The 20,959-nt window shown below is 37.0% G+C and overlaps 1 protein-coding gene and 1 non-coding gene across 3 annotated transcripts in view; both read right to left on the minus strand.

The window, feature by feature from the left end:
- Nucleotides 1-20,535, minus strand: part of LOC128198547 (angiotensin-converting enzyme-like) — a 41,906-nt gene extending 21,371 nt beyond the window's left edge. The window contains exon 1 of one of the 2 annotated variants that reach the window (XM_052884603.1): nucleotides 20,391-20,535. In XM_052884603.1, coding sequence (XP_052740563.1) covers nucleotides 20,391-20,405 — 15 coding nt within the window. In that variant the 5' untranslated portion in view covers nucleotides 20,406-20,535. The remainder of the gene's footprint in view (nucleotides 1-20,390) is intronic. The other variant, XM_052884602.1, reaches the window with a different exon arrangement.
- Trnai-aau (transfer RNA isoleucine (anticodon AAU)) lies at nucleotides 11,857-11,930 on the minus strand. Its single transcript has one exon. It is a non-coding gene; the product is annotated as a tRNA-Ile (tRNA).
- Nucleotides 20,536-20,959: the final 424 nt, after the last annotated feature.

Genomic DNA, 20,959 nt, shown 5'->3' on the forward strand with positions numbered 1-20,959 from the left:
CAGTCTCCTCAACAAACTTAAATAGGCCTGACTGAGAAAGGTCCAGGATTCGATTCCTGTCCATTTAACTATTCTCGTATCAACACAGCACAGGATATTAATCACAAAGTTGGTGCGGAAACGGAAATATTAGTCAAGTTTAAATGTCATGACTTTTATTTTTTGTAACCCAAAATATTTGGCAGTTTATTAAATATGGCGCTAAATACAGTCACGCAGAGAAACCTCGCTTAAATGAGGAATCGCAATGTAGGTTATGTAAGCGATTGTAAACAACAAGCACGTCTTCGGGCGACGCCGGTGACTCACACAGAGGTAGAGTCGAGGCAACGGTACTAATGCCTAGTACAAAATACGCATTTTATAAAAAAATGCCGAATTCTTCTCATTTAAAGGATCTTCGTCATATAACAAAGAGGCATCTTGAACACGTCAGCTTTCAAACAACAAAACCGCATCACAATCGGTCTATTCGCTTAGAAGTTAGGATGCCAAAGACTTGCCAAACTAACATCGTCGAATTAATTTATTTATGACTAGCGGACACCTGCGACTTCGTCCGCGTGAAATTTAGTTTTTCACAAATCCTTCGAGAACCATGGATTTTTCAGGGATGAAAAGTAGCCTATGTGTTAATCCAGAGTAAAATCTATTTCCGTACCGAATTTCAGCTAAATCGGTTCAGTAGTTGCGCCCTTAAAGAGTAACAAACATCCAAACATCCATACAAACTTTCGCGTTTATAATATTAGTAGGACTAGTAGGACACACAGCTAAAACACGTGATACAACGTCGGTGTATTCCCGACTAGTTTCGAACCCTTAGTCATTAGCTTGTTCTTGCAACACGGCACGATCCAGACTGCGTATCACGTGAGTTTTAGCCGTGTTTAACACTCACGATTCTAAACTAACACCGTCGTTTGTACTCTTTGGTATTATGGTTACATCTGGCAACTTGTCTACATTTCCGAAACCGTTATATCAATGGGCAGGTGAACAAACAAATGACAAACAAACCATGTTCAGTTAGGAATGACAAAACCAGTCGCATGTCTATGTACTTTTTGTACATCAATGCTAGTTATAAATACTCCTGCCAACGTATTTTTTGACAAGATGTCTTCACTAACCATTCGCTTTAAGGATTTTTTAAAGTTTGTTTAACAATGTTCAATAATTCCGAAAAAACATTGTAAAATAATCCGCCTTTTTTGGACTTTTGAGATTTTTTTATTCAATGAAAAAGAATTTTGTATTTAGAGCAGGCTGCGACTATTCCTAATTTGTGGTTGAACTTAGTACTCACCTCCCAAAGCCACCAAGCAGCAAGCACTAAACTCAATAGTTTCAAATATTATGAAATGACAGAGGTATCACAGGTGTTAAGTCCAAACCACATCATACACTTATTATTATCAACACCAATCACCATCATAGTCGACATTTATTAGAGTCCAGTTTTAGGCACCGACCTTCTTGACTCTTCTTTTTGGGTTCGGGTGTTTTTTATTTTGTTAGTTTTGTATGACACCCACACGCCCATTAGATGATATCAACTTTATGCTTTAAAAAATTAAATATCACGTGTCTCAAAACGGTGAAGGATAAACATCGTGAGGAAACCTACATACCAGAGATTTTTTTTAATTCTCTGCGTGTGTGAAGTCTGCCAATCCGCATTGGGCCAGCGCGGTGGACTATTGGCCTAACCCCTCTCATTGTGAGAGAGACACGAACTCAGCAGTGAGCCGAATATGGGTTGATAATGATGATGTACTTTATGCCAATAGGTATTTTCGATGATAAAGATGCAGAAGGTCTGACAGACCTGTAAATGACCTGCAGGTACATGGTAAGTAGTAAGTACGTTGACCTTGAAAATTTGCACTTAATCGTCTAATCGCGCAATCGACATTTGACTTTGCACGAGCTGATGTCCGCTACTTTTACCCGACTGCCAAGAAGGGTTATGTTTTTCTGGCGTATCTCGTAGGAACTATGTTTTATTCAGTATTCTTTTACCTCATATCGTCCAAACCGCTGAACAAATTTACTTAGTTAGGATATCGTAAGATTCGTCTTGATAGTGTTCTTAGTTCTTAGATAAGTGTTTTTGTGAGGTCACCTCACAAAAACACTAACACCACTGTGCGACCCTATAGGCTCGAGGTGAAAAATAATTTATTGTTTAGTTTAATAGTTTAAACCGATTTTCTAACTGGTATGGTAGGTATTTCGCATTTTTTATTTTGATTTTAATGCACGCTCTACCCTCGCGGCGCGAACCCCTCGGACGCCGTTAACTGTGAGTGTAGAGGCTTCCGCGGCATCGTGTATTTCTCTTCAAAATCTTTCGTGAATTAATAATTCAACCCTATCGTGGTATATTTTGGTTTATGACCAAACTGAAATTTAGCGAGTGTGGAGGGACACGGTCTTGTGAATTTGCATCGCGGTTCGAGAGTGTAGAGTGTATTTTAAATATATTATATAGCGCCATCTTTCGGAAAATGCTATAACTGCGTTGTAAAACAGTTCTACCATACCTTGTTGTTTATAGACTGCATTCAATGAACGAATTATACTATATCTTTGATTTTAATTAATTAAAAAAATTTAAAGTGAAATTATTATAACTGTTTGAGTCAACCAAAATGAATTTAAATACAAATAACAAAAGATAAATTGTCACTGATATAAAGCGCCATCTAGCGTGCAGTAGAAAATACTTTGCTTCGTTAATATTTACCTAGATGGCGTTTAAACAGGAATACTAATGATCATATAAATTATTTACTTTTTACTTTACAATAATCAACAACTTACAACTCTGAGTAAAACCCCTATCGTGGAAAAAAGACTAATTTAAAAAAGAAATTTATTGATTTTTTTTTCAATCCTGGCACGACCCTAGTAGGTATAACTAATATGATTTTCACAAGTATGTAGGTGTTAGCTACTAATTTTCCGTATTTCAGCAAATACACACAATTCTCTCCAAGCTGCTAATTTCAAATTAAATAGGTATGCTGTTATCAATGTTAATAGTAATTTATTATTTTTGTATGGAATTAAATAATAGAGCTGTCTAGCTTTTCACTAAATGCTTATAAACGTATAACACCTACCTACCTCGGTTACCAAAAACAAAAATAAATTTTAAGTAAAATGTTTGTCTGTTTGTTTCGACTAATATCTGAAACGGATGTACCAATTTGGACGGGACTCTTTCACTGGCTGATGTTATGAGATGGCTGATGTTATTATGTAAAATTAGGTACCTAGTTAGTTTATTTTGAATAAAAATTGGGGTTCCCTGAAAACAAACTAAATCCTACGCGAGCGAAGTCACGGGCCACCGCTACAACTTAACTACTATGCAATCTGTGCTAAATAACTTTGTTTTAATAAACAGCACTCTAGAAAGTAGATATGGCCTCCGTGGCGCAGTGCGATGGATTTACAAGACGAAGGTCCTGGGTTCGATCCCCGACTGGGCTGATGAGGTTTTCTTAATTGATCCAGGTCTGGCTAGTGGGAGGCTTTGATCGTGGCTATTCATCACCCTACCGATAAAAAAAAGGACCGCCAAGCGATTTAGCGTTCAGGTACGATGTCGTGTATGAAACCGAAAGGGTAGTGGATTTTCATCCTCCTCCTAACAAGTTAGCCCAATTTCATCTCAGATGTAGTTAAGGGCTATTGTAAAGAATAAAAACGAAAGAAATTCCAACAGAACTGAATTTTCATGCAAAAGTCATGCAAAAGAATCCCACCAAACTTAAAGCACTATTGCACCTTGTACCAACCAACCTTGCACCAACTTAAAGCACCTTGTATACTATTATATAGGTATTCTGTGGCACTACCTAGATAATGCAACAAATTTAACTAGAAATTATTACAAATGGCTTGAATAATAGTTTTTATGATTGCCAGTAACAATGGAGTGAAACTCCAGTATACGGGCACCGATTGTATACTAAGTGAGGTCGTCCACAATGCGAAGTGCATTTGATTATAGTTTATTATCTGCGAGGAGATTACGCGGTTAGGATACAATGTGACCTGCTTCATCGCCACTTCATATACGTCTCACAATACGTAGGCACTAAGTTCGCGATTCTGTATGACTGAGTGGATTACGATTTCGATACCGTGGGATTTTGTCAACAAAAGGTCCGACAAAAGTTTTAGCAATGCTTGTATGTACACTTTCTCTTTGGCGTAACAGACAGTCATAAATTAATGTTGATTAAAATGTAATTTTTGTAATAAACGATTTTTCTTTCTACTTTTTTTTATTCTTTACAAGTTAGCCCTTGACTACAATCTCACCTGCTGGTAAGTGATGATGCAGTCTAAGATGGAAGCGGGCTAACTTGTTATTAGGGCTAACGTGTTGAGGATAAAAATCCACAAACCTTTCTATTTCTACACGGCATCGTACTGGAACGCTAAATCGCATGGCGGTACGTCTTAGCCGGTTGGGTGGCAACTAGCCACGACCGAAGCCTCCCATTAGTTAGACCTGGACCAATTAAGAAAATCTCAATCTGCCCAGCCGAGAATCGAACCTAGGACCTCCGTTTTGTAAATCAACCGCGCATCCCACTGCGCCACGGAGGCCATCAAATTCAATTAATAACTATAAATTTCTTACAAAATAAACGTTTTTACTTGCGTATTTCTCGTTTTCGTGGGTATACGGAGATAAAATATATCCAATGTTTCTGATTGTCAATCAATCAATCAATTTTTACACTGATAATTAGAACTTAGTTGCTACAAACAAAGAAAAAATTACTCTTTATTATATTAGTGTAGATTACTTTTAGGATCTGCGTCTCTTTCTCGCGCTTTCCAATCCCATAAAAATTTATAACACCACGATTTATATTAGAAACAATGGAAAATGGTGAATATAAAGATAATGCGGGCATACCACAATGAGAGTCGCACCATGCACCATGGCGGCTGACCTATTGTTGTGTAGATTGCAACTAAATGAGAGTTTTATAGTGTAATATTATAGAGAAAATGCAATAATTCAATTTTTTATGAATTTTGAAAACACCTTCAATCTCATTTGATATTGATTGACGATGCAGTTTAAAATGTATGAGAGAAATGAAGTTCCTTCAGTGATGGTTGTTCTAGTAGTCAATGGATCCGGTCTGGTCTTAATCTCATTGGTAGGTTCAGGTCGTGGCTAGCTACCGCACTACCAGCAAAGACGTGTTACGTCGCGTCGTCTGTACGTAACTCAGACATTAATTTTTATTAATTATCTAATGGAATTGTATCGCACTTAAATTCACCAACAAAATTGTCTGTCGTTTTTTTAAACTCATCATCATCTTCATATCAGCCGATGGACGTCCACTGCAGGACAAAGGTCTTTTGTAGGGGCTTCAAAACATTACGATCGTGATGAGGTAAACTCACACATCGAAAATATTTAACATCACGAAATATATCCTGTGTCCTTACACAACACGCGACTATAAATCATAATACACACACGTGTATTATGAGTATGCAGTTTTTGTATAAACACGTTACTTTTGACAGCGGGGTAACTCTAGCGAGGCAGGTCCTATGGTAATTGGTCTGTGGTACGTAAATATGTATAGAAGATATATTACTCAGTGTGAAAATAGAAAACTGTATATTTTTTTCAATATATAAGTAATAGCAATGTTATATTATCATAATGTGTTTTTGTCTGCCAGTCTGTCTGTTGCACCATAGCTCCCGAACGGATGAAGCGATTTCAATTTAGTTTGTTTTGTATCATGAGTGTTCATTGTCGTGTATGATATTTGATGAAAATCGGTCGACCCGTTTAAAAGTTGTGGGGGATGAAAGTGGGGAAGAACAACCGAATGCCTGCAAATATAAGAGGACATTGACGACTTGATCGAGAGTTTAATAATGAGAGATTAATAATTTCATGTTATTCGAGGGTTTTCCAAAGTTTTTATTTTTATTTGGTCTGTGTTGTCGACAGTTTTTAAAAACCCCGTTTTGTTCTAAATGTAGTTGTTAAAAAAAAGATTATTTTATACAACAGAGGAATTTTAAAGTCTTTTCAATATTGTCAGGCAAGCTATTGTTGTGCAAATTGCTGCGGAATGGAAGGTAGGGTTGTCACCTTCTGGGATTTTTATTAAAATGAATATTCCCTAAAATACATAAATACGAGTAAGTATACTAGGAAAACATACATTGCGACCCATGTAAGTGTAGCTTGTCATTCACACTAATATTAAAAAGGCGAAAGTTTGTGTGTAAGTTAGTGTGTATTTTTGTACCTCCTTAGCTGCGGCTACTGAAGCGATTTGGATGAAATTTTGAATCAAAATAGATTTTACTCTGGATTAACACATACTTTTCATCCCGGAAAAATGGATGGTTCCAGAGGAATTTGTGAAAAACTGAATTCTACGCGGACGAAGTCGCGGGCGTTTCCTAATGTAGCTATAAAAACCTCCCAGACTATGGAAAACATTTTATTAATCGAACCCACGGTCTTGGGCGCTATATGCAGGTCACTACTCACTACATCAATCAGCCGTCTTATTATATTATACTAGCGGACGCCCGTGACTTAATCTGCGTCGAATTTAGTTTTTCTCAAATCCCTCGGGAACCATGGACTTTTCAGGGATAAAAAGTAGCCTATATATTAATCTATTTCTACTTCAAATTTCAGATGATTCGGTTCAGTAGTCGAGGCGTGAAAGAGTAAAAACATTCATATTATCAAAATCAATAGGTCTAGGGAATCCATGGTTTTTTTCGGGATAAAAAGTAGCGGATATTAAATCTAATTATTTCTAAATTTCAGCCAAATCGTAGTAGCTTCTTCAGTAGTAGCGGCGTTAAAGAGTAACAAACATCCATACAAACTTTTTTTTAAGTAAGATTAAAATGAATATTGCCTAAAATAAAATACTTTAACACTATATACTCGTATAATGATGCAAATAACATATTTTCCACTAAGCTTAATGTCATAAAACCACTAACGTTTGAAAAATATTTGACTGTAGGTACCTATCAGTTTATTGAGCGGAACTGTATGTTCTCTTGATGGGTTAAACCTAACTGTGATGCGTTTGATTAAGTTTGATTATTTATTTGGTTAACTTACTTTTCAAAAAAAGGAGGAGGTTCTCAATTTGACGCGTAGGTATGTTTTTTTTTTGTGTTTGTTACCGCATAACTTCGTTAATTCTTTACCAATTTTTTCATGAAAATTAGGTCAGTAATTTTGTGTTAAAATAAAAATAACGAAATTTCCCGTACTGTGGCGCTGTCGTTCACTATGCCAGGGCCAAGGACACACTTAAATTAGAAATTGAGAGAGACAGAATTGAGAACCTTTGATCTCTGGTCATTGGGCTATTATCGGGAAAATTACGTATAATACAATAGTCATGTCAAAGATTAAAAAAAAATCTTTGGGTCGGAGTGGCAACCCTAGCCGTGACATGGCTCTAGCGAATGAATACATTGTGTTTGATGAAGTGACAGCTTCGATTACTGCGGCCTGGAGCCCGCGGTGCGGTGACAACGGGAGATTGGCTCCGGTGACTGATTGACTCCGTGAGCCAATCGAACAGCTCGTAGGTGATCAGGGATTCAACTCAAACTCAAACTCAAACTTCAGTTTTACAGTGATAACTACCTCCATTTTTAATTGCTTTAATACTTTTGTTACTTAATAACGTTTGCATTAATCCTACTAATATTGTAACCGCGAAAGTTTGTATGTTTGTTACTCTTTAACGCCACTACTACTGAAGCGATTTGGCTGAAAATTAGAATGGAAACATATTTTATTCTGGATTAACATATAGGCTACTTTTTATCCCGAAAAATCCTTGGATTCCGCGGGATTTGTGTAAAACTGAATTTCAGGCGGATGAAGAGATGCTGATAACTAGGATTTTTTCGAGAAATTAACTTTTAGGGTCGCTAGCTAGTTAAATGGCTAATATTTAAAATTATCTATCCTATCTGGTTACCTATCTTATCTGGTTAAAATGGGCAAAGGCTTTTTATCAAGAGCCCACATTGGATTTTTTGTTATCACCATCTCACACTATAATTTTAAATTAAGCTATTAAGTGGGTATTGTAATTAGAAGCAAGATCAAGATACATAAGTGAATAAGTAGAATTTGTGTGTAATATAAGTAGATAATGAGCAACAAATTGCTTTTTCAGATTGGTGGGAGTTAATTTATGTTTTAATTGTAAATTAATTTAAGTAAATAAAGAAATACTTAATAATAATAATTAGTAGAGTTACGTCGAGTCACAAAGAAGTAACACCAAAACCCAATAGCCACGTGGTGGATTAGCAGTGAAGTCATTAGGATCAAGATGATAATAATACTCAATACCAGTACCTACTACTAATACGTAATACACACTACAGTACGTAATTACTGTCTACAAACAAAACAACCATACGATTTACCAGATCGTTTCTTTCACACTCATAATACATATTGAAAAAACAGCTACTTTCTGAGTTGTTCTGCAATTTCTAGTTTTCAACACAGTTTTATTTTTTAACCAACAAGTGTGTTAAGCCCTCAAATTCCTATGCGATCATGAATAAATTAATATTTTAAACCTAGGCCCAAGGACTATTACGTTATAATCGGAGTCGGGAAAGCTGAATATTTGCCAAGCTCAGGTGACATTTAATTCAAATTATAAATGCGAACTTTAGATGGCTGGATCTTTTTAGCGCAATCACACCAAAATGGATCAATGGATCTTTAACAAAATGGGCACATAATCTATGTACGTCATCATATCATATCATATATATATGGGAGGGAGAATCCGTATTGGGCCAACAGTCCACCACGCTGGCCCAATACGGATTGGCAGACTTTTCACACGAAGATAATTAAGAATGTTCTCTGGTTGCATGCAGGTTTCCGCACGACATTTTTCCTTCACCGGTTGAGGCACGATATATTACTGAAAGTTGGAGGTGCATGCCCCAGACCGGATTCGAACCCACACCCTCCAGAATCAGAGGCAGAGGTCATATACATTGGGCTATGACGGTTATCCCGGTATTCCCATTCAAATAAGTTCCACGCAAGTGAAACGATTGAGCTACAGCTATTTGCTAATTTGTGAATTGGGAAACGCTGCATTCTAATCAATCGTTTGATTAGAATGCAGCTTTTCCCAAGGACCGGATCTATCCGGGGAAAATAAACACCGACAAAGCACAAATATTCATGACTTATCCCACTTCAATCTCGCAAGCGAAGCACACGGACCAGGTTTATAAATCATTCATGCCCCAGTATTTCATGCGAGGGCATCCATCTGTGAACCACGTTGTGACGGGAAAATATATATTTCTATTGTTTTAAAAGGAAAATGTTACTGAACTCTGTATGAATTGAAAATACAATGGGAGTTGTTATTTCAAGACGCGGGTTACGTGGGGTGCAGATTATGAAGAATATAATATGTATAAACGAGCTGTTCTTATTTTGGAAATTATTTTGAAAACTAAGCCATGATTTCTCAAAATACTTGTTCTATGTAAATCATAATGAAATGATTAACACATTTCTGTTTTTGAGAAAACACGAACCGCCTTTACAATTTTAATATATAAATGCGACAGGTCATTCATTCATCACGAAATCTCGAAAACCGCTTGATGTACAAAGCTGAAATTTGGCGGGGAGGTAGTTTTTAGTTAATAGGTATCCACAAAAAACGGATTTCGCGATAGGGCCGGATTAAAAAGATCTAAGGGCGGACGAAGTCGCGAACGTCCGCTAGTATCCACAAATCCATCGTACCTCATCCAAGCTACCGTACCTCTAGCCATGTGGATTCGATTCTCTTTCTATAAACGCTAACGCTTCGAAAATCATACAATGTAATGGGAATGACATTCTCGGATCTGTAATTCCCATACATTTTGTTAGTTTTCGTTAGCGTTTACGTTTGTAGAAAGAGAATCGACGTGCCACATGGCTAAGGCCCGAGTTATTTTTGAAAAAATCGCGGACATTATAAACATAGACACACTGTTCGAACTTGTTCAAAATGTTCAAAGCCACAAACTTAACATCAACGAGTCATCCGTTTTGTTGTCCTTATAAATATTAATGAGAAATATGATTGTCTGTCCATTTCACACGCCTCCACGCGCCGCAGCCAGCCGTGGATAATCACTGAACGTCATGTGTGTTTACCAACACCTACTTTCCGCAGGTATCACAATATGTCAATACTGCCAATAATAAAAATTCATATGAAGCCGATAGTCGTGATAGCACAGGGGATATGACCTATGCTTTCGATTCGGAGGGGATGGGTTCGAATCCGGTCCGGGGCACGCACCTCCAACTTTCAGTAATATCACGTGCCTCAACCGATGAAGGAAAAATCCTGAATACCTGAAAATTTCTTAATTATCTCTACGTGTGTGAAGTCTCCCAATCCGCATTGAGCAAACGTGGTGAATATTAGCCCTACCCCTCTTATTCTAAGACGAGACTCAGGACGAGGTCCCCGATATCTGACGTCACCCAGACGTGGGCTTTTTAACTCACGATCTCGGGGGCGCCCGGACTGATACACTCAGGCTAAAACACCCTTTCCGAACGGCCCTTTAAGCCGAGGTCCGAGTCTCAGAGGAGACGCGTCGTTCCGCCCATCTACTCTGCTTCTGTCTTCGGGCCCCATCAGGCGATGCTTCTGCGCTCGCCCAAACCCCCCGATGACGCCGTTTAGGTCCCTTAAGGAGCCTACGACACTCACACAATCAGAAAAAAAAGTTATTTAATTTCTTAAAATGCCCCAGTCTGGATTCGAAACTACGCCTTCCGAATTTAGGGCAGAGGTCATATCCACTGGGCCATAACGGCTAAAGCTATTACCTAGATACTACTGTGGTTTTAAGGCTACTGTGGAAAATTTCATCTGGCACATAACTAACCTAAAACAAACTAGGTCTCAGCCGTCAAACAAATTGGAAAAGTAAATAACAATCGTGTTGAAAGTAAAAAATATAGCGAACAAAAACTAACATTTACAAATAGTTTCGGATTTCAACATAATTAGATTTATATGTGCCACTGTAGTTGGCAAATTGAAATTTCTGAACATTGGAAACTAACTTTCAAGGACTTGGCAATATAGTTCACAGACCTTTTATTATAATATCTATGACCAAAGATGTAACAAAATGTCCAGATACCGTCGCCTGAACTAAAAAGTGACGAACCCAATGGGGATGATGACTAGGTTGGAATATATTAATTTTTATAATAAATTCGGATAAATAAGGTCAGTGTTAACTAATTTATACTTATAAAGCAAAGATTGACTGGATATTTGCAAAATAAATAAGATTATAAAATTTCAAAATCTAATAAAAATCTTTTATCGTAATTAGATAAAAATTCATACTGTTTTAGCTTCCTTACATTAAATGTGTCATTTTTCAATAAATGAACTATTAAGATAAACGCACAAATAACAAAGATATTAGTAATTTTGTTTAAACCCCCATACAAATCTAACGATCAGCGAGCCAACGACGTCACTAACTCGTGCCATTTTGTATGGGGCGTTTTTAGGGATCCGTGACAGCGCCGCATATCTGACCCTTTAAATCCCTGTAGCTCCTAAAGTAATGATCACAGACACCCTGTTAATTTTACAAAATTGCTTTACTATTAGCATACTCTTAATTTAAATACAATTTAAAAAACTGTCATCATCCCTATTGTGCCAGTATCGAAAAAAATAAAAATATTATAAAAAAATATAGCAAAAAATATTCGAATGGCCCATGAGGGGATCGAACCCGCGACCTTCGCGTTATTAGCACGACGCTCTAACCAACTGAGCTAATGGGCCGATGTGTGCATCACTGAAAGTTTACTTACTACATTCATTGTAGTGGTAAAACTGACTTCGTAAGGTTTCCCTCCCATTTTTAAAATGTTTATGTAAGTAGTAACATACCTATTTTTTTACATAGCCTTATAATAATAGCCACATTTTAAATAAATTCGTAGCACACTGTTTTCTAGTTAGGAACTGGGTCCTAACTGAAAATCAGTGCTGCATACTTTTTTTTGGATAGGAAGTATGATATATGAGTTAGGGCCTTTTTCTAGGTTATGCCCTCAGACCAATTATTGTATAGGACCTACCTCGCTAGACGTTACTTTTCTGTCAAAGTATATGATCAACGATCTAATGCGATTATAGAAGCTGTCTCTATAGTATCGATGTTAAATAGTTGTCACCGTGTTCGTCAGTTAAAGAGCTCCGTAAAAATACCTTTTTGTGTAATTGAATTGTGTAAAAAACGGTCAAAAACATCTAGTTTAGTATAAAATATATACCAAATCTAAGCTCGTTTTCTTCAGAAAATGACAGACAATTTTGTTCGTGACTATGAGTGCGATACAGGTCCTTCTATAATTGGTCTGAGGTTATGCCACATATTGCAGGGTGTTCTTCTTTTATTGCTCTAGCTATAAGCTATATATTTAGAATTTAATATTGTAATGTGTGGCATTGTCTAAAAATAAAGATATTTCTTTCTTTTCTTTCTTTCTTTATAGGAACTACTACAATCGATGAAATTTTTAAACTCAGTGTCAAAAATATTAAATACATATAAATAAAATTGAAGTGTCTATGATTTCCTAATAACTGCAGTGTTTTCTCAACTGCTTGTAGTTATTTACATCATACTAAAACAAAAAAAAATTGTCTGTTTATCCGGGGTTTTCGATTTTTAAAGACCTTTCCCACAGTGTTGGTGTTGTTCGTATACGGACAGCATGACAAGGTTTGTATCATATTTTTTTTTTAAAGTATATTTGCCATAATTATATTTTATAATATGACTAATATTCTCATTCCCCTCCAACTAGTCGGGAAAGACTGTGCTAGGAGTGGGTACGACAATGGACCAACGGGGCGGGGATCGAACCACCACCCCTCGGTGATGAGTCCGACCGCTCTTACCGTTGAGCTATTGACACTTTGTTTTCAAAATATGTACTATTTTTCCAATATCACGAGAAACACTACCTATAGTCTGGCAAGTTCGTTAATGACACTCCCATGATATGCGGGCGACTGAGGGAAAGACTGTGCGGGTGTGAAATCGTGCGTGCGGGGAAGTGAGGGGCATCAGTCGTGGGTTTTTCATTCATCGCTACACGCCTCCCGGCCCGCGCGGACCATCGTGAGTGTTACGAACGAGCCAAGCTATGTTCCAAAATTTGTGTGCAATGTTAATGTATTTTGTGAATTTCTATAAACTAGACTAGATAAATCCGTATGCTGCAATATGCAATATGTGCATCATGCTTTCATCTCAATCTACGATTAGCTACGATTAGATTGAGATGAAAGCATGATGCACATATTGCATATTGCAGCATACGGATTTATCTAGTCTAGTTTATAGAAATTCACAAAATACATTAACATTGCACACAAATTTTGGAATATAGCTACCAATCTTGTCCAGGTGTACCGAAATTGATTTTGCACGACTGTAGATTAAATTTTACTTGTGTAGGATATCTGACGAGTATAGGACCAAGGCGCGTTTGGAACCCTCGTAACTTTACTTTTAAGTTTTCAACTATAATTACCACCATTAAATTAAATTATGACATAACTTGAAACTTGTTTCAAAAGTGCAAACTAAGTCTAATTGAAATAAATGAATTTTGAATTTGAATTTTATTATAAAGCTGAAATTTTGTGTATATGTCAGTGTGTATGTTTGTTACTCTTTCATACCGCAACTACTAATAAAATTTGGCTAAATTTTTTTGATTATATATACTGTACAACATATATCCAAGTTTTTATCCCGGAAAATTCAAAAGTCAGGTGGTGCAGGTGACATAGAAATATAATAGAATAGAAGAAGAAGAAGAATATATAATAGAATAGCACCACGCCGCACTACATACTCCTCGTTTTCAAAAAAAACTCAAAGTTTTTTTTTTTTTTTTTTTATTCTTTACAAGTTAGCCCTTGACTACAATCTCACCTGATGGTAAATGATGATGCAGTCTAAGATGGAAGCGGGCTAACTTATTAGGAGGTAGATGAAAATCCACACCCCTTTTGGTTTCTACACGGCATCGTACCGGAACGCTAAATCGCTTGGCGGTACGTCTTTGCCGGTAGGGTGGTAACTAGCCACGGCCGAAGCCTCCCACCAGCCAGACCTGGACAAATTAAGAAAATCTCAATCTGCCCAGCCGGGGATCGAACCCGGGACCTCCGTCTTGTAAATCCACCGCGCATACCACTGCCCCACGGAGGCCGTCAAATAAAAGTTGCAAAAGGGGAGTTGCATCAATAAAATGTCACTAACGAACGAATTTGCCATGGAAATAAGCGATGTCACATCGCTGTAACTTTACAGCTTAATGGGTCTAAGTTCCATATCCCAGCCTGACCCTTTAGTGAGCCGTTATATGAATGAATGTTTTTTTATTAATATTGAATACCATAGGGAAGCTAACTAAACTAAACATAAGCCCACGTCGAATGGTGGCAAGAATACTGGCTGCATTTCCACATACCTTTGCGCAAAAATGAGCCAGCCCTTCTGTCACCAGTCGAGGCAACTAGCCGCTGTAAAATTATCTGGAGATTATTTAGCACTGCGACTAAGGGACTAAGGACACTGCGACTAATCTCCACGACAAAAGCAAGAAATATGTATGTCTCGGAATATGTGTGAATATGAATAAATCTTGTAAAATGCAACCTTGTAGCACTTGGTGTTATCTTAACCGGCGTTTAGTGGTAGAGTAGCAGCAATCGCGTGTTAACGTAATTGAACCTAACAATCTAATGCGATCCTGCAATCTTAGGGACAGATTGTCGCCATTCTTAGAAAACGATCTGTTTGTTCAATTATACGCTACGAGTAATATCACTTTATCATCATCAGCCTCTTATGACCCAATGCTAGGCATCTCTCTAAGAAAGGGAATTGCCCATCCCTGGCCCTGGCCTACTAACCACCCAGCAATTTGCTTCACCATTTTCAAATTTTGAGAGGAGGTCTCTTCTCACAATAAGAGGGGTAAGGCCAATAGTCTAGTCACCACGCTGGCCTAATGCGGGTGGTAGACTTCACACACGCAGAGAATTAAGAAAATTCTCTGGTATACAGGTTTCCTCAAGATGTTTTTCCTTGAGACACGTGATATTAATTTCTTAAAATGCACACAACTGAAAAGTTGGAGATCACAATGCTCTACTGGGCTATCACACCTCTGTCTATTTATTCATATCTAAAAAATTTTGACAATTCTACTTTAAATAATGAAATCCGTTTCACGACATTTTAAATTCACCTTTATAGTTTGTCCCCAACGGGGACAAGCAAAAGTCTTTGAGCATACAGCCTGAGTATTACGACATTTTTTTAAGACTTATGATTAGTTTGTTTGTTTGTTTGATAAGCTTGTTGGTAACGGAAAAAAATAAGACGACTTCAAATGTTACTTTGCCACCTATAGTACACCGGTGAACTTTTTAGCAAGAAGAGATATATTATTATATAACATACTTTTAATAAGCCAATTTTTAAACCAGATCTTTATAACATCCAATTATCATCTCCATATAAAAATCTAAAATAACAAAATCCATGTTGAGCCGTTCCTAGACCTAAGTCTCACTATGCGCAACACGACAATTATCTCGAGACGAGTGAAAGACTAATGCCGACCAATATTGGCGGGTTTCAAAATATAGCTATCTCTCTCATTGCGATGGTATGAAAGAGAAAGCCATATTTTTGACTCCGCGCTTTTTTTCTTTTCACACCATTTGGGGTATATTTTTTCAATCGCAATAATGATTACGTCAGTTTAACTTCTCCCAGGCAATAATCCAATAATAATGTGTGACCCAAATCCGATTCCCTCCTGGCGAGCCCTATTGCGTGTTAGATAGGTGACGCAGGGGTCATCGCCCAGCGGGGTTAAGTAGATTATAACTCGATGCAATTGAGAGAAAGTGACACGAGACCCTACGTGATCCTATTCTGCGGTCGCCGCAAACTGCAAGCATCAGATATTGTGATAAAATCTATACGAATAATAGATATACTTTTCAAAGACGGTTTTATTTTTTTTAATCAATGACAAGTTTACCCTTGACTACAATCTCGCCTGTAGTGCTAACATGCGAATCAACATATCTCTCTATCTTAAGTAGAAAGCTTCAGACGAGATTCAGTCTACCTACGAATAGATATATCTACTTTTCGAAAACGGTTTTCTTATTTACCCGACTGCCAAGAAGTCTCGTTAATTTTTTTAATGACAAATTATAGTTAACCGATGCAGTCGAAGGTAGCGAGCTTACTTAGAAGAGGTTGATGCAAGGGTCATCGCCCAGCGGGGTTAAGTAGATTATAACTCGATGCAATTGAGAGAAAGTGACACGAGACCCTACGTGATCCTATTCTGCGGTCGCTGCAAATTGCAACGTACAGCGCTATTCTAGAATTATGATTTACTTCCATTTCATATTTTTCTCCATATAAAACCTCAAACTATATCACACATTCTTCTTTCCTACAGGTCGTTTGGTAATGTTCATTACCACACGGTAAAACTGTGCTACAATTATTATTTTTTTTTAATTTTTAAATAGTCCGACCAAAAAATCCAGGAGGTCTTTTAGGGTAGGCGTAGGGTGGGAATTCAATAGGATAAGGTAGTCAAAACGAAGCTGGACCGGGTCCACTAGTATGGTAAGGATATTAACCGGGACTACGGCTTTTCACGGAAGAAAAGCTAAATATTACGCTTAAATATTAAATATTAGCAAAATATTAAATTCGGATCTCGTGATCAATTAAGCTAAAGGCTAAGCATTAGGCCAACGGCAACGAAGCAACTTCACGCAGGCGAGCAAAAACGTAAATAGCTAATATTATAGAGGAAATATGCATAATGGACGAGGCAAAGATAATAAAGCCCTGTACAAATAAGATAGGAAACAGTGCAAACAATTTAACTGACTAAATAACTACCTCTCTAGTGATTATCTTAAATTAACAGTGGCAACGTTACACAAACAGACGCGCACAGTTAAAAGGTGTGTATGTAGATAAGTTGGTAAAGAAACTTGTTACTAATAGTTTTCCTGCTATTATAACTCTGCTTACTTCAATTTCAGTTGCTCAGTTCAGATGTTGAAATCGAAATTTTATTTTATATATTTTATATATTATTTTTAAATGACTTCCAAAATAAGAAATTAAATATCACGTGTCTCAAACGGTGAAGGCTGAAGGCTGAAACCTGCACACCAGAGAATTTTCTTAATTATCTGCGTGTGTGAAGTCTGCCAATCCGCATTGGGCCAGCGTGGTGGACTATTGGCCTAACCCCTCTTATTCTGAGTGGAGACTCGAGCTCAGCAGTGAGCCGAATATGGGTTAATAATGATGTCCGGAAAGGGCAGTGGTGGTTGACCCCCACTAGGTGTACAGACGACACCAAGCGGGTGGCAGGGAGCCGCTGGATGCTGGCAGCGGTTCCAAACCGTTTTCTGAGAGGAGACTTAGAGGAGACTCGAGCTCAGCAGTGAGCCGAATATGGGTTGATAATGATGAATGAATAACAATAGGCTAGTTTGGCCAGGAGTTTCCAATATAGGTATTTTTTACGGAAACAGATGGCTATTTATATATTTATTAACTTTTTTAAAGTCGTTTTTGTTTCTGTCGTTTCTAATACGGATTTTCTACTAAAACACACCAGAGTCAGCGGTGTGCATAATTTCAACTAGAGTAAGCACTGAACATAATAAACTAGAAAAAAAATCTTTAAATTCGACCTTGTATATGAGTCCCCAGGATAGGCAAGGCATTTTTGTACATATGAAGTCACACCACAGACAGATGTGCCTCGGCACACACTTTGGGACTCACTGGTCCAATAGTTTACGTTTGTGCAAAATTATTTCATCTCACGGGCTAGCCTTAGTAATGTAATCTAGTTATTGTTCTATTGTTGAGCCGTATTATAAAATACCGTAACAATATAACTCGTATGACTAAAGATTAATTAATGTAAGTTTCTATTTGCTTTAATTAGGTACTTATAGAACTTACTTTCACAAGCATTTCTATACAGATTTAAATGTAATATCAAATTTCAAAATTCGTTTATTTCATCATATCTTGCCTACCTGCATTAGAATTCTACTTTTTTCTAGAAAAGTGTGCGTTTCAGGAATTTTGACAAAAGACAGAAGTTACAACTGAAACCTTCAGAGTGGCGCCGTAACGCATTACGTTACGAAGCGGTTTATTCTCCCATAAGAAGTTATCACTTCAAAAAACTGAAACATAATATATTAAGCTACACACAAACACACACCTATTATACTAACTAACTAAGTAATACTCCTCATTTCCATCCAGGTTTAATAAAATAAATTAATAATTTATTGTAGTAGTTTTAGAGTGATTTTAAGGTTGGTTTAAAAAACAAAAAAAATGAGAAGGTAGTTTGTAAAAATAACTGCGTACGTAATTTATTGTAAATTTTCAATACCATCGACTACAAAAAAAATCATACCGATTAAATCTTCTCCTTTTTGAAGTCGGTTTAAAACGCGCTTTTCGCGGTAAAAACTGCAGACGATTAGAACGACGACGAGGAACAAATTACATCATAGATTAATATGAAAAAAAATACCGTCTTTACAGTCTACAACACTATAAAAAAGTAAACATAATTATTGTAAAAACTGTCTAAATAATGCTGGTACATAATTATCTTACAGGTTTAGTTTGTATATCGTAAGAGCCCAGGGTCTGTAGCCATATGACACTTTTTCTTCAAACGCTAACGCTTCGAAAACTAAAGAACTATGGGAATGACAGATCCGATAAGTTATCGATATAACTTGATCACAAATCCCACGAGAACCATGAATTTTTCCAGGATGAAAAGTTATGTGTTAATCCAGAATAAAATCTATTTCCATTCCAAATTTCAGCCTATTCGCTCCAGTAGCAGCAGCGTAAAGAAGGAACAAACATACACACATACACACAAACTGTTGCCTTTATAATATTTGTGCGATGTGATAATAATTATATTAATTAATATTAATATCATCAATATACAAATCTAATAATTAATAGGACGTGGTTAGAACTCCCGTATCAAACGTAAAGAAAATATTAATGTAAACATTTTTTCACAGTAAGTAACTATTGAGAGAGCCGTGATAGCCCAGTGGATATGACCTCTGCCTCCGATTCCGGAGGGAGTGGGTTCGAATCCGGCCAGGGGCATGCACCTCCAACTTTTCAGTTGTGTGCATTTTAAAAAATTAAATATCACGTGTCTCAAACGGTGAAGAAAAACATCGAGAGGAAACCTACACACCAGAAAATTTCTTAATTATCTGCGTGTGTGAAGTCTGCCAATCCGCATTGGGTCAGCGTGGTGGACTATTGGCCTAACCCCCTCTCATTCTGAGAGGAGACTCGAGCTCAGCAGTGAGCCGTATATGGGTTGATAACGACAAAGTAACTAGGTAAGTATATCGAGGGCGTAATTTGGTTTGCTATCTTTTTATCTTTGGAAAATGCATTTTATTAAACTTTTTTAAATAAATAACTTTAACTTACATGTAACTAACAAAGACTAATATTATGCAGTTGATTATAATTATTTCCCTCGATAAGGTTTTTACATTGTGTCACCTCTTTTTCTATCTACCTCCTACCTATAAACTGACGGAACTGTTTTGTTATCGTAACTTTATTGTGTTTTTTCACGATTTTGAAAACGGGATCGTAAGTTTTTCACTTAATTCTTACTGAGTTGAAATATCATTTAAGACATTCAGTTTTTTATTAATACCGCCTTCTGCGATATGGGTTAATAATTATGAATATCATAATATCTTAAACACAAACTTTTGCCTTTTTAATATATGTGTGTACGAGTAATACAGAAAAAAAAATATTGTTTTGATTTACAACGGTTAGTTCCGGAAATTAAAAAATAAACTACACTTTAGGAGCAAATCACAGAATGTTAATGATGAGTAAAACTCAAAATAAATCAGCAGGCAGGTACGCAATAATATGCGGCACCAAAAACGAACACAAAAGTTTTGAAACACTCCAAAAAAAAGCAGTAATCATTCATTATACAACAACAAATACAGCGAAGTCGAAAAATCTACAAAAGAATAAATTATTAAAATGTTGTCACTTGGGCATTTCACAAAAACGTAAACACAAAATGAAATCGAAACGTTTACAATCAATTTGTTTACCTTGACTTTAGACATGTCGGTTGTACCAATTATATTAGAGACGTCATGAGCACCAATTGGCCGTTTAGTTTGAACAACACTGCACTGAACACGTCCGCCGACCAGTCAGCGGGCTAACGACTGACTTGACTATCAGCATTCGCAGTATCACTAGGTAATAGGTATATCACTTCGTTCTTTGTTTGCAACGGAGCGATCCAAGAGCCGGCGAAAAGTTTCAAGGCTCTGTGTTGTTATAAAAAGCCGGTCAAGTGGAAACCACTGGCACACCTAAGGTTCCGCAGAAAATTTAACATTGTATTGCAACTTAAGTGCACTCAACTACTGAAGGTGGTTCATCTTTTCGAATCATCTACTATGTACTCGTATGTTTCATTCTTTGGCATGTTTTACGGATTTCAAGATAATAAACTACTGCCACGCGATGGACCAGCACCAGCATGGTAACTCCATGGATTGCTAAGATATTTGTCTCGTCTTAGTTAAGTACAGTGTCTCAGTGATACAGCGTATTATAATACAGTAAGTTTTAATTATTTTATTTGACAGTTTAATTTCAAAGCACACTT

This window comes from Bicyclus anynana, chromosome 12, assembly GCF_947172395.1.
Source record: "Bicyclus anynana chromosome 12, ilBicAnyn1.1, whole genome shotgun sequence".
NCBI lineage: Eukaryota > Metazoa > Arthropoda > Insecta > Lepidoptera > Nymphalidae > Bicyclus > Bicyclus anynana.